The sequence below is a fragment of the Astyanax mexicanus genome, chromosome 10 (genome assembly GCF_023375975.1).
Source record: "Astyanax mexicanus isolate ESR-SI-001 chromosome 10, AstMex3_surface, whole genome shotgun sequence".
NCBI lineage: Eukaryota > Metazoa > Chordata > Actinopteri > Characiformes > Acestrorhamphidae > Astyanax > Astyanax mexicanus.
The window spans coordinates 48,679,788-48,694,666 of NC_064417.1; the positions used below are offsets into that span (position 1 = coordinate 48,679,788).

At 38.1% G+C, this 14,879-nt stretch overlaps 2 protein-coding genes across 3 annotated transcripts; one reads left to right on the top strand and one right to left on the bottom strand.

Moving 5' to 3' along the window:
• Window positions 1-253: 253 nt before the first annotated feature.
• On the bottom strand, window positions 254-5,976 carry LOC103046082 (NFKB activating protein). Of its 2 annotated transcripts, none has more exons than XM_007254431.4 (8): window positions 5,284-5,976; window positions 3,047-3,127; window positions 2,882-2,946; window positions 2,328-2,423; window positions 1,996-2,035; window positions 1,708-1,896; window positions 1,469-1,618; window positions 254-773 (listed from the first exon to the last, which is right to left on the bottom strand). In XM_007254431.4, the coding sequence occupies exons 1-8, from the start codon at window positions 5,601-5,603 to the stop codon at window positions 599-601; spliced, it is 1,116 nt and encodes a 371-aa protein (XP_007254493.2). In that variant the 5' UTR covers window positions 5,604-5,976; the 3' UTR covers window positions 254-598. The 2 variants fall into 2 exon arrangements, with proteins under 2 accessions (XP_007254493.2, XP_007254492.2); XM_007254430.4 differs by having other exon boundaries at window positions 1,996-2,038.
• A 1,128-nt stretch (window positions 5,977-7,104) lies between these two features.
• On the top strand, window positions 7,105-13,438 carry zbtb33 (zinc finger and BTB domain containing 33). Its single transcript, XM_007254432.4, has 2 exons — window positions 7,105-7,235; window positions 9,296-13,438. The coding sequence occupies exon 2, from the start codon at window positions 9,298-9,300 to the stop codon at window positions 11,230-11,232; it is 1,935 nt and encodes a 644-aa protein (XP_007254494.2). The 5' UTR covers window positions 7,105-7,235; window positions 9,296-9,297; the 3' UTR covers window positions 11,233-13,438.
• Window positions 13,439-14,879: the final 1,441 nt, after the last annotated feature.

A 14,879-nucleotide genomic window follows, 5' to 3' on the forward strand; every position in this document is an offset into this window, starting at 1 on the left:
TGCACTTAAGAGAAACCTCTAAAGCTACACGTGACTTGCATAAGTAGATTTGTAAATTAAATAATAAATCTGCCTAATTAATAATTTACATTTATTGCATTTAAACATTTCGTACACAGTGAGTACTATCAAATAAATAACTGGAAAATGCATTAACACAAGGAAGTGTTATTGATTATTTTGAAGTACACAGGACAGGCTCACCTATTTATGTACCCTCAATTACACTTTGCTACATGAGGACAGAGGCAGGTTGTGTTTTCCAGTTAACAGTAGATTTATTTAATTATTCAAAAGGTTTTATTGACATTTGTTGCAGACTGGACAAGGGTTAAAGAGATGTAAAAGTGCATCATCACTTCAATCATCTGTAAGATGACCACTCACACTTTATTAAAGAGTAAAACAGTAAAATAAGTAAAAGTACTGATATTAAATCAACTCTGCTTTATACTGAAAGGATTTAGCAAAAGCGAACAAAAAAACGAAACAATCTTGCATTCGATGCAGATTTCAGTATTTCCACAACATTATAGAATTACTAAATTATACCACTGTACATAGAAAGTGAAGACGGCTGACAGATAGACAGACAGCCCTATTTCTCTTCTTTGCCTTTAGTCTTCCTGTAGACCATTTCTCTGAAGCTGGACAGGATTTTACTCTCTCTCTTCCTTCGTTCCTCCTGGTTGAAGGATGCCAGGGCCCTCTTCTCGTCTGCGCTGTAAATCTGGTTTTCCTTTCTCAGACGCACAGCCTCCATACGCCGATGTCTGCAGCAAACAGGGAGGGGTCAGTTCAGTATAGGAAGCCAAGTTTATCCACAACTGCAAACTAGTGCAGTATAGTAAAAAACAAACAAACAAAAAAAAGACAAAAGTCCTTTGCTTTTTCTGTAATTGAAGTATTTGCATGTATACATGCTAGTATTTATATGAAGTGCATGTACCTATATATTTTTTACATTTCTTTTAGTTATTGTGCTTTTTTTGTTGCAAAATTTGTAAGTACTGTTGGTTTTTAAAGTAATTTTTAGGGATGTGACCGATGTGGGCAGAGGCATTAATTTGCCTTACATTTTAGCTTTCATCCAACTGTATGCAAACAGTAAAATAAAAGGTTTCTCCTGAAACATTTATTTGGTTTCACATTTATTTAGCTAACTAGTTCTTATAAAGACTGGTCACAGCTTTAATCCCTCTTTAATAAATGAACGTCTAAAAAAGAAATAGATCTATTAAAACAAACAAAAAGAAATTAAAATAGCTTAATTCAATGGATTTTAATGTAGTGTGGAAAGTGTCAGCCAATTGTAGTAGCATGGCCACTTGGTCCTTTTTCGGTATACAATAAATAAATCAGCAAATATCGTTTTTAAACATTGTCAAAATCTTGTCATGTGCATCCCTAGTAATTTGTTGCTTTAATGTTGTTTTTTTTTTATTTTTTTTATCTTAAATCTACATACCTGCTTCCGCTCATCACATAGCCAGACTTCTCAAAGTCTGCAATCTCATCACTGGTCAGGCCGATTTCACCTCTTCTCGGAATACGCTTCCCTGCTTTCACATACTCCGCCATGGCAGCACCTTCACCAGGGAGCAGAGCATGACCAAAACTACAAAAAGGGAAAGAAAAACTCATTTAGTAATGGGTATGATTCTAAAAAACCTATTCCCAAACAGGCATGTACAAACAGATACCCACTCTAATGGTCTATCGTCCTGCGACATGTGAGTTAATGGAGCTTCAGGTCCAACAACATGTTCCTCCAGACCAGTTTTCTCCACCCACAGCTCCCCATCTATATCCTCATCCTCCTCTTCAGACTGATCACTGCTGGAACTGCTGGACTCCTTGCGGCTCTTCTTAGCCTTCTTCTTCTTCGATTTCTTCCTATGAAGACAAATATACTCTGAAAAAGAGCTCAACCTACCATCAAACAAAGCTTAAAACATCACATAAAAACTGTACAAGAGAGAATAGTTAACTGACTTCTTGCTTTTCTTCTTCTTTTTCTTCTTCTTCACCTCTTCTGCTAAAGAGAAAAGTGGAAGTGGTTACACTCAATCCTGAAATAATTTAACATCAGTGGGCATAAAACTGGGTGGTATGGCTCTAAAATAAGATCACAATATTATAGGGTATTTTTGTGATAATATTCTTGGTGACATTCATTTTTCACAAATATAGTACTGCAACAAAATATAAAAATGTATTTAGTGTGTGTATATATATATATATGGGTTGCTTTCACTGAGCTCCTGAGAACTGGGTGAAGAATGGGGATCCAATTTATATAAACCTTAAAATGAAAACAGACCAACCTTCTGATTCACTTTCTGTCTCGCTTTCCTCCGAGTGCTTCCGTGCCTTCTTCTTCTTTGACTTCTTTTTCTTTTTCTTCTTCTTTTTTCTTTCCTCTGAATAAAAAAAATTGAATCACCAACCAACTGCCTTAACCATGTCAATTACCTCAGCCATGTCTTTAACATGTAATGCTTTACAGGTTTATTTTTAAAATAAGCATAAGAAGGAAGATAAAAAAATCTATTCTAAATCAAAGAATGTAACATCTAGTATTCTCCTAGAAATAATTTAGAAATTTTGAGAATTGTGAGCAGTCCAAAATGCAAGTTTTGTGTTCCCACATGGTTTGGGCATGGCCAAAACAAGCAGATGTTTCACTTAACTATGGGGAAACTACTACTACAGTGACTACTACTACAAATATTTTGGGTCACTTAAATAATTTTAAGGAAACACACAGATAGGGATATTTAAATGTTTGACAATTTGTCTTAAGAAAGCCCTTAGATAACAACTAAGACAGTTTTAAGGTGTTTTATGCAACTGGTACTAGTTAATGACTGAATCGCACCTTCTGCACTTGAATCAGAGCTGCCGTTCTTCACGTCCTCTTCAACAGGGGTGTGTTCATCTGAGCTGGAAAGCAAAAGAGAGAGATACAACAAAGTATGTAATTTAGTTTACATGTCAAGTTACTGTAGTTAACAGGATATTAGCTTATCCAGTTTACACTTACTCTGGTTCTCTGACTCTTGGTGAATAACCCCAGACCTCAGGACATCCCAGTTCACCAATCCTCTCCCTTTCTTGCAAACGCCTTAAAAAGAGAAAAATACATGGTTAATCCTGAAGGCAGTGACCCGAAAGTCACTTTTACTGCTTTAGGGCTTTGGCATGTCCCCTCAACACTGTTGAAACCCCACACTGTTATAGAATGAGTATGTTAAAGAAGAAGTCCATGTGAAATACACTTTGGTTGTAGTGAAACATGATAACGAGAACAAACTTTTGTCAAACAGCCAACCTCTGTTTATCTCCAGCATTTTGAAATACAGCACTTTAATCTGATGCTCCCAACAGGCTTACAATGCTAGCGATAGGGGCATAGCAGTGTTAATGCAAATAAATGGCTCCACCATCACTGTACTGATCCTGACTTTACTTTAAACGTGTAGGAGGCCGAAGATTAGGTTTCACTACAGGTTGTAAACAGTGTTTTATAATAAGTTTCATGTGCACTTTTAAAGTTATTACTGGCACAAAATGACTGGATTTTCAGAAAGCTGCAGGGAAGTGGGCGATTCAACAAAGATAAGTACTCTGTATCATGTCTGACTACACCAAAAGTCAATTTTACACTGGAGTTCTCCTTTAAAGATGGCAGCACCTAGATAATTACCTAATGGTACTGTGCGTATAAAGAGTATTTATTTTTTAATAAACTACTTGTGCATTTTAAAGATCTCAGTGCTTCCTTTTAAAAGCCATTAAAGTGTGGAGCTATTTTGAGCTTGGTGTAAAATAGTGCTTTAATTTCATGGGCAACTCTATGCCCATTTCACTAGCATTGTGGGAGTATTGGCTAAAAGCGCTGTATTTGGGAATGCTGGGGGATTATAGAGGTGGGTTATTCGACAAAAGTTCGTATTTATTATTATGTTTCACTTAGGGCTGGACCCGAATATTCGGGTATTCGGATATTCGTTCGTTGAGTAGGTATTCGGTTTTTAATTTTGGTATTCGGATATTCGTTTTTTTTCTCCTTTCCAGAGTTCCACCTCACTCTAACCACTTCTGTTTTCGCGGGTCCCGTCAGAATATCTTGCGCGCGGGACAGAACTGAACTGTTATTGGCTGGAGCGGGAGTTTAATCCAGACGATGCGGGAGCAAATTAATAAATAGTTAAGAAAACTGTAATAATTGTAAAAAAAAAAAAAAACCTAAAGAAAACTCTCAACGCGCAGGATGGACCGACACACACACGCACACACCGATGGTGTTTGGACTGGGGTAAGGAACGGGACCGCACTATGTGGCGGGCGGGCGCGGGATTAAAAGAAGCAATTTTTTTGCGGAGCGGTAACGAGACAGAAACGCGGGAGCGTGGAAGAGTTGGTTTAAAAATCAGTCTCGCGCAGACCTCTATTATACATGATAAAAAAAATGCAGGCTCTTCGAAACTGATTTATATAATAAAACGTAAGGGGTAATGTGGCAACAGTAGGGGCTAAATCGGTTACAAAAGCCTGGCCTACAAAAATGATGTCTGAACGAATTTCCTCTTATCTAATATAATTTAACATGGTTTAAAATATAAAATAATTTCTAAACAAACGAAATATTTAATATTGAGCTTATAGCCCAAGTGCAAAAATACAAAATCAGTAATATGCCCTGCACAATCCTTTAACCGAAATAGACCAAGTACAGTTTACAATGACTGTCCTCTAATATAATTACCAATGTTTAAGAATATAAAATACTTCCTGAACAAACGTTTTTTTTGTTTGTTTTTTTAAGCAAATAGCCTAAGTGTGAAAACACAAACAGCAATTTACTGGGCTGGCTTGCGCAGCGGAGAAACCGTGCAGCAGCAGCCTCCTAGCCTGCTTACGCAGCGGATAAGCCGCGTGTGGGGCAGCAGAAATTCCGGGATGAAAACACAAAGAAATCTGAGCTAAAAACACAGAAAAAATATGGGGGATAAAAACACCAAAAATCCGGGGTGAATATGTCTCGTCGGTCAGAGCAAATTGAACATTTTTCAGTGGATTAAAGGGGCCGTGATTTGCTTTATTTATTTATTTTTTTTACCTCTTTTTTTAAAAACGAATATTTGAATATTCGCTTCGAATCAGTGCCGAATATCCGGAGCTCAAAAAACGCTATTCGGGCCAGCCCTAGTTTCACTACAACCCAAGTCCATTTTACACCGGATCACAACTTTAAGTATTTTTAAGTAGTTTGTTTACCTGGCGATAAAAGCCTCCTGTCTCTGGCGTTGGGCATCATCTCTCTTATCATAGTAATCCGACCGAGACCCTCCGTATCCCCGATCCCAGGACATCTTCTCCCGCTCCCTGGACCTGGATCTAGACCTGGATCTGGACCTGCTGCGGGAGTTCGCCATCCTGAAGCGGTTCCTGCTCCTCTCTTTGCTCTCCGTCCACCGGGCTGGCCGCTCCTCGGGCCCGTCGTGTCTGGAGCTCTTGGCCGCTGGACTCGCGTCGCTGGCCGGGCTGAGAGAACGACTGCGCCGCCGCCTTTTGGGGCTGTCTTCCAGCTCCGGCATCTTTACTTTAGCTATCTAGAGCTTTAATACAGTTTAAAGCCGCTTTTAGCTGCGATTTTATTCTGCTCTAAAAACCACAGAGCTAAATAATCACTAACTTTAAAGGCTTAACGCTACATAACTGAGTTGGACACTATTACTCAAACAACAACAAAACTAAACTCAAATGTTTAGCCAGCTAACCTAGCTAACCGAGCTAGTTCACTGCCCCCGACTTATCTAGTTAACATACTCAACCGTCATATAATATATCCAATACGTTGAAACTCAAATAAAGTATTTAATTCGTCAAAAGAATAAAGCAACAGTTCAGCTTTCGTTTACTACGCGTTTAGGCCTGCTGTGGTCTGCTCCTTCTGCCTTCTGTTCAGGCTGGATGTAGATTCACACACTGTGCTTACTGTCGCCACCTACAGCACTGGAGCAGCTACACAACATTATCAAGATTAAAAATTATAATGTATTATATATTATTATACACAGCTCTATCAAACAATAAGAGAGCACTTCAAAATGTTCAATTTCTCTTATTTATATTTTTACATATCAGGTATATGTTTAAGTATAAAAATATGGTCATTATAGCATGTATTTGCACACAATCAGAACTGACCAAACTAACAAAAAATATGCAATTTAAAATATTTAGAAATAACAATACTAAGGTTTTCACTCAGGAAAAGTTCAGAAATCAAATTCACAACATGCTCTTGTTCACTTCGCATGCTCTTCACTAGTCTTTCACACTGCTTTTGGGTGACCGTGTGCCACTCTTGCCCCCCCAAAAATCAATGTTTAGATTTTTTTCTAATAACCATCTGTCTTCCTTTTGATAATATTTTAGAGGTTTTAATGAACTTTTTAAATATTAGTATTGTCATATTTTTTCTTTAAATTTAATATTGAAGATAATACAGCTAGACAGGAAAACGTGCATAATTATTTTGTAAACAAAAATGTTAAATAAACCAGAATATGTTTGATACATTAGGAAACCACCTTCGATTATTTTTCTGCATTGTAGATTAATACGAAAGACAAGCAAACTACAAAAAAAAAAAAAAAAAAACATGGAATTATTTAGTAAACAAAAAGTGTTAAACAACCCAGAATATGTTTTAAATTTTAGATTTTTCAAACTAGGCACCTCTTGCTTTTAGTTGACAGCTTTGCACATCTTGTCATACTTTCAAAAACTTTAAAAGCATCTTTAAGTGCAGTCACAAAGACAATCAAAAACGTTATGATGAAACTGGCTCTCATCAGGACCGCCCCAGGAAAGACAGAGTAAGAGTTATTGCGTAGGATAAGTTCATCAGAGTTACCAGCATCAGAAACTGCAAGTTAACAGCTACCCAGATAAGAGTATTTTGGTTTGTTTAACACTTTTATGTGCACTACATGATTCCTTATGTGTTCCTTAATATACATAATGTATAATATATATATGACAAATCCTTGAATTAATATTCCCTCCACCCATCGGATGCTTTTGCGACTCCTGTTGGTTGAATGGTAAGTCGCAGCCCTGCGCCAGCTCACACAAGGCTCTTTTTTGTTGTCTACCGCAACAAAACCACTATTTTCTTTCTTCTGAAACCGAAGACTGGACTCAGAAGCTCCGCAGTGCAGGTATGCTATCGTGAACGCTGCGCGATTTCATATAAAAGTGTTTAAATTTAATATAAACATATTTCTTGGCTTTAAAAGCGTGCTAGTCCGGGTAGCAGTAAGTTCACTCTCAGCCAGCTGCGGGCCAGGCCTCGACCTGCCGCCTGAGCAGGAAGGATAAAGTGGCCACATCTTAGCATCTAGCAGATCCGTCTGCTTTTATTTCCATTATTTACTCGGATTATAGAAATATGTGCAACATATCTGAAATTGACCGGCAGAAAAGGGTTAGATTGTTGTTTTACTGCTTTCTGAATGAAAATCAGCCAGCGAGCTGGGTCTTAATGCGGAGCGACTCATTATTTATCCCGCTTTTGTTGTTTTGTTTTCAGATTAGCGTTAGCTTTCCTAACCTGCTAGCCGGCTAACGTTACACGTTTCTAATGTTTTTTTTCTAACTATCTAACTTAGCGTATGGTTTTAAAGTCCAGCTAGATAGTCAATTACTCATCAAAGCCCATTTAAAGTTTACAAACTGAAGATTTAACCTTTTACTAATACATTAGCTAATGCTATAGCTAGCTAGTTAGCATGCTTGAGATGAATACCAATAAGGCGTATCACGCAGGTTTATTAGCTTAGCTAAGCTAGGTTAGCTAAAACACAGCCATAGCGTTAGCTTGCAACATCTCACTGAATCTCATCAGTTCTTCTTTTTTTAGATAGGTAACTAAGTTAGATAACCATGTAACTAGTTACTTAACTAAGTAAAAGTAGAGAAACACAAAGTAAAAGTCCCCTTTTAGTGCAAACGTATTTTTAAAGCAGCAGTCCTTAAGATACTGCTACCATTCCTGCAAAACCACATTTGTTAATTTTACTAGTTACTTAACTAAGTAATAGTGGAGAAACACAAAGTAGTATTTCCCCCCTTAGTACAAAAGTATTTTAAAGCAACAGTTCTTAAGATATTGCTACTATTCCTGCAAAACCACATTATAAAAAAAAAAAAAAAAAAACAAGGTGTCTGGTAGGTAGAAAGATGGATAGTTACTTGTCAAAGCGCTTTTACAAACTAAAGATTTAACCTAGCTAGTTAGCTAACCTCGGTCCGTTTCACTGATACATTAGCTAATGTTTAAGATGAATACCAATTAGGCATATTACGCCGGTTTATTAGGTAAGCTAGGTTAGCTAAGCTAACTAGCTAAGACAGCCATAGTGTTAGTTAGGGCTGCAACTAATAATTATTTTGGTAGTCGACTAATCCAATAAATATTTCTTGGATTATGAGCCCCGTCTCTTATTGCGCTTCTGTCCTCGGCATATACGGTACTGTTCCAAAGTAACGATTAGTCGACAATAAACTTTGTAGTCGACAAATTTAAATAACCAACATGGTCGATTTATATCGACTAATCGTTGCAGCCCTAGTGTTAGCTTCCAACATCTTACTAAATCAGCTCTTCTTATTTCAGATAGGTAATAAAGTTAGATGACCATGTAACTAGTTACTTAACTAAGTTAAAGTAGAGAAACACAAAGTAAAAGCCTACCTTTAGTACGAAAGTATTTTTAAAGCAGCAGTCCTTAAGAGACTGCTACCATTCCTGCAAAACCACACGTATTAATGTAAAAAATCAAGGTGTCTTGTAGGTCCTGGGATCTGGCTGTAACAGCTTTTGCTGCACCACACTGCATGTTTTAAAAGTACTTTTAGCTTACTTGATGCAATTACACATTTTCATTAAAAACTCACAGACTGTTGCTTTAAGAATCAAACGCTTTTTGTTGTTTTGTTTTTAGAGTAGCTAGCTCAGCTAACCTGCTAGCCATATCATTGGCCATCTAAATAAAAGTGTCAGTCGACTTAGCCATGACAACTAAATATTCCAAATATAGTTATTTTTGTGCTTTACTTCATAGTTATTTACTGTTGCATGCTGTCATAAGCTTAATAGCTAGACTGTTTTTGGCTTTTGTGCTAGTTATATAACTTCAAAACCGTTTATTAAAGATACGCATGTTAAGGACTTAGATATACTAAATAAAAGCCGCTGTCTATTCTTTTCTGTTCACAGGGATGGCGAAATTAAAGCTAATATCTGTTACAGACACCCAGTTTCCCATGTCATTGCTGGAGTCCATCAGTGAGCAGCGACACAACGGATTATTTTGTGATGTGACCATCATCGTTCAGGACCGCAAGTTTAGGGCACACAAGACAATGTTATCCGCATCCAGCACTTACTTTCGACAGCTTTTTTCCGTTGCGGGACAAGTCATTGAGCTGAATTTCATCAAGTCAGACATATTTGAAATAATCCTGAATTACATATACAGCTCAAAACTAGTCAGAATTCGATCTGACAAACTGGATGATCTGATCAGTGCTGGCCAGATCTTGGGCGTCAAGTTCATTGCCAATCTTGCAACACCGCTATCACAGGTCAGGGGTTTACCTGGCTTGTCAAAAGAAGGCGAGAGTGGCAATATTGGCTCCACTGAGAAGAATGAGTCTGGGACAGAGAACATGCCCATCATCACTGAATCATTCTCGTTGTCTGCTGAGGAGTTTGGAATGACGGGCAGCAGCGCTGGGAAAGATGACACGGACAGCGACGATGTCCTGTTTGTCTCGCAGGTGGAAGCCCCGAAAGCTCAGAAGACCAAGCCACCTCACAGTACGGATGCTGAAGAAGAACCTGAGGCGAAAAAACAAAAAGTCTCCAGCGAAGAATGGGTGAACGTGGACCAATCTAAGAAATCCAAGGAGCTTTCCTCTAAGGGTGTAGCAGAGGTTGGTACAGTTCAAAATCACCTTCAACCCAAGCGAGAGCCAACACCTCTCGCCAGCCCGCCCATGATGTCTCCAGAGTCCAGCAGCAGTGTTCCCACTTCTCCTGCGAGATCCTCATCACACAGTGCACCTTCCACCCCAGCACATGTGAACAGTTTCATGGCCAAAGCACACAATTCCTCTCTTTCTCCAGAAGCTAATGAAGTGTTCGGCGTTCAGAAGAAGAAGGTCTTGATGGAGCTTTCACCAGACCAGCCTGGCAAAATAAAACTGTCAGATGTTAGGCCGGCTTTCAGCACTAATAACGGGCCTGGAATGGACGCCACTCCAAACGTATCCACCAAAAAGACGATAACGTTAGACAAAGCCTCAGAAATTGATTCGCTTTCACCAGGATGTAAGGTTTATGCTAACATAGGGGAGAACACCTATGATATTGTTCCTGTCCGAGAGGACGCAGGTGAAGGAGACTCGAGAGCAGGTCCTGGACGAAAACCACAGACATCTCCGAACAGTACGAGCAGTGTGTCGAGCAGCACGGCCAAAGGCAAAAAGAAGGCCAAGACGGAGCAGGAGGATCACTATGAGCTCATCATGGACGGCAAGACATTTTACGTATGCGCCGTGTGCAAGCGTCCCTACGTGTGCCTGACGAGTCTCAGGCGCCATTTCAACACACACTCCTGGGAGAGGAAGTACCCGTGTCGGTACTGCGACAAGGTCTTCGCCCTGGCGGAGTACAGAACCAAACACGAGATTACGCACACAGGAGAGCGGCGTTATCAGTGCTTGGTGTGTAATGAGATGTTCCTCAACTACCAGCTGTTGTCTTCTCACTGTAAACAAGCTCACAATCAAGATCCCTCAGGCAGGAAGCAGAAGGACGACACAGACAACAACCTGTATCGCCTTCTTCCCTGTAAAACTCTGCAGTTCAAGCCGTACTCCTTCGTCTCTGAGGAAGCGGGGGGCATTCCGGTCATCAACGAGGACGGACTTGTCCAGCACATAAACCCTGGCAAAGCCCACTTCATGAACCAGGGGGTCCCTCCTGGCGAAAGCAAAATGTTGAACTGGGACGACGTCTTCGTCGAGCCGGAGGCGCACACGCGCCCGGGTGCTCACGCTCGCCCGGGTCCACCGCCTCGACCCGGAGGCCAAATGAACGTGGAGAACGCGACGACAGAGTTCGAATTTGTCATACCAGAGACATACTGAGTAGACATGGACGTACAGACTTTGGTGCCTTTTATGTTCAGGGCTAAATTAATTGTGTTATGAAATTTAATTGGCTAAAGAAAGGCCAATATGGTCATTAACAGAAGCCTGAACCCCAGTTAAAAAAAAAAGTGAGAATATGAGTGAAATTTTAAGGTGCTTTTTTGGGAGGGCTATGGTGGGGTGGGGACGGGTTTGTAAGAATCATGTATTTGTTCGAATTGTTAGTACTTATGTCAGTTGTGCTTCGTAAGAGCACAAAAAAAAATAATGGAACAACAGTTCTTCTTTACCTTCCTTGTCTTTAAAGGTACAATATCTTAGTTTTCATTAAATATTTGTATCATGAATATCAACCAAGATTAATATTACCTAACAATAGGAATAATTATTGTTGAATCTTATATAGTGGCATGTTGTGATGGCACAAGGCAGTTTCTTGTGATTTGCCTTCAGAAAGCGTCAGTAAAAGATAATTTAGGGTGTTTTCAGACCTGCACCTTTTAGTCTGGTTAAACCGGTTCGTTTCACCTTGATGCAGTTTGTTAGGGCAGGTGTGAATAAATGACTATTCAATTGCTCTCAGATGCTGGACCAAATGAACTGTTGTAGGTGTAGTTTATGGTATATTATTTTACCAATATACTACATTTACTACAGCTATGAACAAGTGTCATCTCATCTGCCATTGCTCAATGCATTTTTCTTTTTTATTTATCACTATATTTTCCTACTCCCTCCCCAAACAGGTCTGACCAAATGGCAGAAAGTACATATATCTCATATGGTTTGTTGTGATGCATTTTGGTGCACTTATTTCTTTTCTTGTATGAAAACAAACCAAACCAAATTAATGGAGAACTGTTCAAATTTAAAAAAAAAAAAAAAAAGTTAAATAATATGGACCAGACCAACCCAAACTAATTCTAAGTGTGAAAACACCCTCAAAGTAAACTGACTGACCTGTAAAAATTAAACCTATGTATTGTACCTTTAATGAATGATTTTGGCTAGAGCTGTTGAAGGCTGAAGCATGAGTAGGTTCAATAGGATGAGTTTGGGAACAAATATGGACTTCACTCCAGTTTTGTTTTTAAATCATGCTATAGTTTGATACTGTTCAACACATTCATTAGGAACATTAATTATCATAAGATTATGTCACTGTGTTCATTCAGCAATTAATTCAGATTCAAATCGATCGTTCCCAGCTGGTGTTAGTTCTTGTAACTTAGGTTAGTGTATAGATTTGGTGCTTTTCTCATGAGGAGGCTGTATGGAAAGGTAAAAATGATGTTTTATGTAATGAGGACTCAACAAAAGTGAATGACGGTAAATATTTAACAGATTTATTTACAGCCTTCAGCGGATAAAACTGCTAATATTACACAATCATCTCATGACCAACAAAAGACATTAAATATATACAGTACTGTGCAAATTTCTACCATCCTCAAGAACTTTCACTTCAGTATGATTCCCGTGGCTTGAACAGGGATTGAATATGAAGATTCAGCACTCACCAGGATAAAATTACGGTTTCATATCTCATGTTTTGTATAATTTAATTATGTTATTTTTGTTTTTCTGGCACAATAGTAATAGATCAGTTTACATCACCAGTAAAGGATCTGAGGCATACAGGGGCAAATTCTGTATTTATGTTTTTTGTATTTCTTTTGTAAGAGGAAAGATGGAATAAATCTGTGAATGTATTTTGGTAATGTGTCCAAGATTGAGGAGGTTGTTGGGAATTGTAAAATTGTACAATTTTTAATTTATATGCTGGCCATATATGCTGTGCCCATTCCCATCGGAAGCGCAGTTAGTAATTTTGGAAGCAACATTGCGTGCCTCTACTGAACAGTGAAGTATCCAAGCCAAGGATTGCGTTGTAAGAGTGATGTAAAGGATCTTGGTTTTTCATTTACATGTTGTCTGTGTTTTGTACCTTTCTTTTCATACACACACATATATAAGTATTCCATTGTAGTCTTGTCAGTAGCTGAACTGTTTTGGACAGTAGGATGTGACTGTGATCTCCTCAGTGAGAAAGTGAGTGCTCTAACAGTTGTTAATCATGGATATATATATATTTTTTGTACTACTAAAGACCTTCATTTTAACAGTCTTTCTTTTGTTTGGAACCATATTTATTAGGTCTCAGTGCTGTACAAAGTGAAATAAAACTCCATAGAGTACCTTCTTACTGCTTTACCTTTATTTCTGAGGCCTGTTTCTGTCAATCATGGAAATCATGTACAGATGGGCTGTGTCCCAATTGTGTATATATTACACACTAATACTATACAGTAATTACTAAATGTTGATCTTAATATTGTGGGTTTGGCAGGATGTTTTGCACTAACATGAAGTGATGACGCAGGGTTATGCCAGTATACGTCACTGCTGACCTTTTAAACCACTTCCTCCTCACTAATACTCCTCTACAGAGTGACACTCCATATGAAGTCTTACTCTGTTCAATGAAGGGAGCTTCAAATTAGGGGAAAAGGGATAAATGTAGTGATGGACTAAAGTGGGAATTCTTGGCTGATGCCAAAATTCGATATTACGCATGTATACAGTTTATCTGCTGATGCCAATATACACACCTATAACTTACAAAGAGACTACACATCCCAGTATAACTTTAACTGGAAAACTAATTAAAATGAGCTTAAATCAATGATGCACAGTCGGTGTAAGGTTTAGCAGTTTAATTTTCTGACCGAATCAAGCTAAATTTAAAAACAGAAAATAGAAAACTTAATCGTTTTTTTTTTCCATTCAGTAAAGTACAGAAGAAATGGTTTTTCATACAAATTTTCAGTCATCTAGTTTTTCATTTCAGCCTTTTGCAAATAGAATTTCAAGAAAAATTTAAAGTTTAATCTCTTGATTTTCAGATTTGTCAGAATTTGATGGTATAATCTAACTTGCAAAAATGGAAAAGTCAGAAAATAAAGAGAAAAAAAACTTTTTTTTCTCTGAAATTCCGATTGTGAAAGGCAGAGATGAAAAAAAAACTAAAATTGGAAAAATAGATGAAAACGTATTTCTTGTACACCGTACTGCATAAAAAAAAAATGAAACAATCAGTTTTTAAATTCAAATGTGAATTTCTGCATTAAGGCTTTACCTATTAATTAAATTAAGAGACGTTACACTGACCATGCACAGCCAGTGTTGGCCAATTATAGTAGTGCTGTCACTGCTGCTCGGTCCTTTTCAGTCATACAATAAATATGTCACTGAGTATCGTTTTTACAATGTAAAATGTTTCGTAAAAAGTTGCAGATATCATTTTATCACCATAATATCATGTTGCAGCCTTAAATAAATTCAGGAGTCAAATTTGGGACACCTTTCTTGGATTTCAGGTGGAAGCTACTGATACTTCCCTGCCTAGATTTATGGTTAAAAACACATAATATATACCAAATATATACTTTACTGAAATAATGAGGAAACCTACATTTGTAAGGGATTTCCCTCCATATTGGTTATATAGCCAGGGCTCTACACACTTAATAGTCCACGAGTCATCAAGAGTGCCAGGTAGTGTTCATGTTTTAGGAGTTAAAATTTAGAAATCAATATTTGGTGGAATAACACTGGTTTTTAATCACAGTTTTTATGCATCT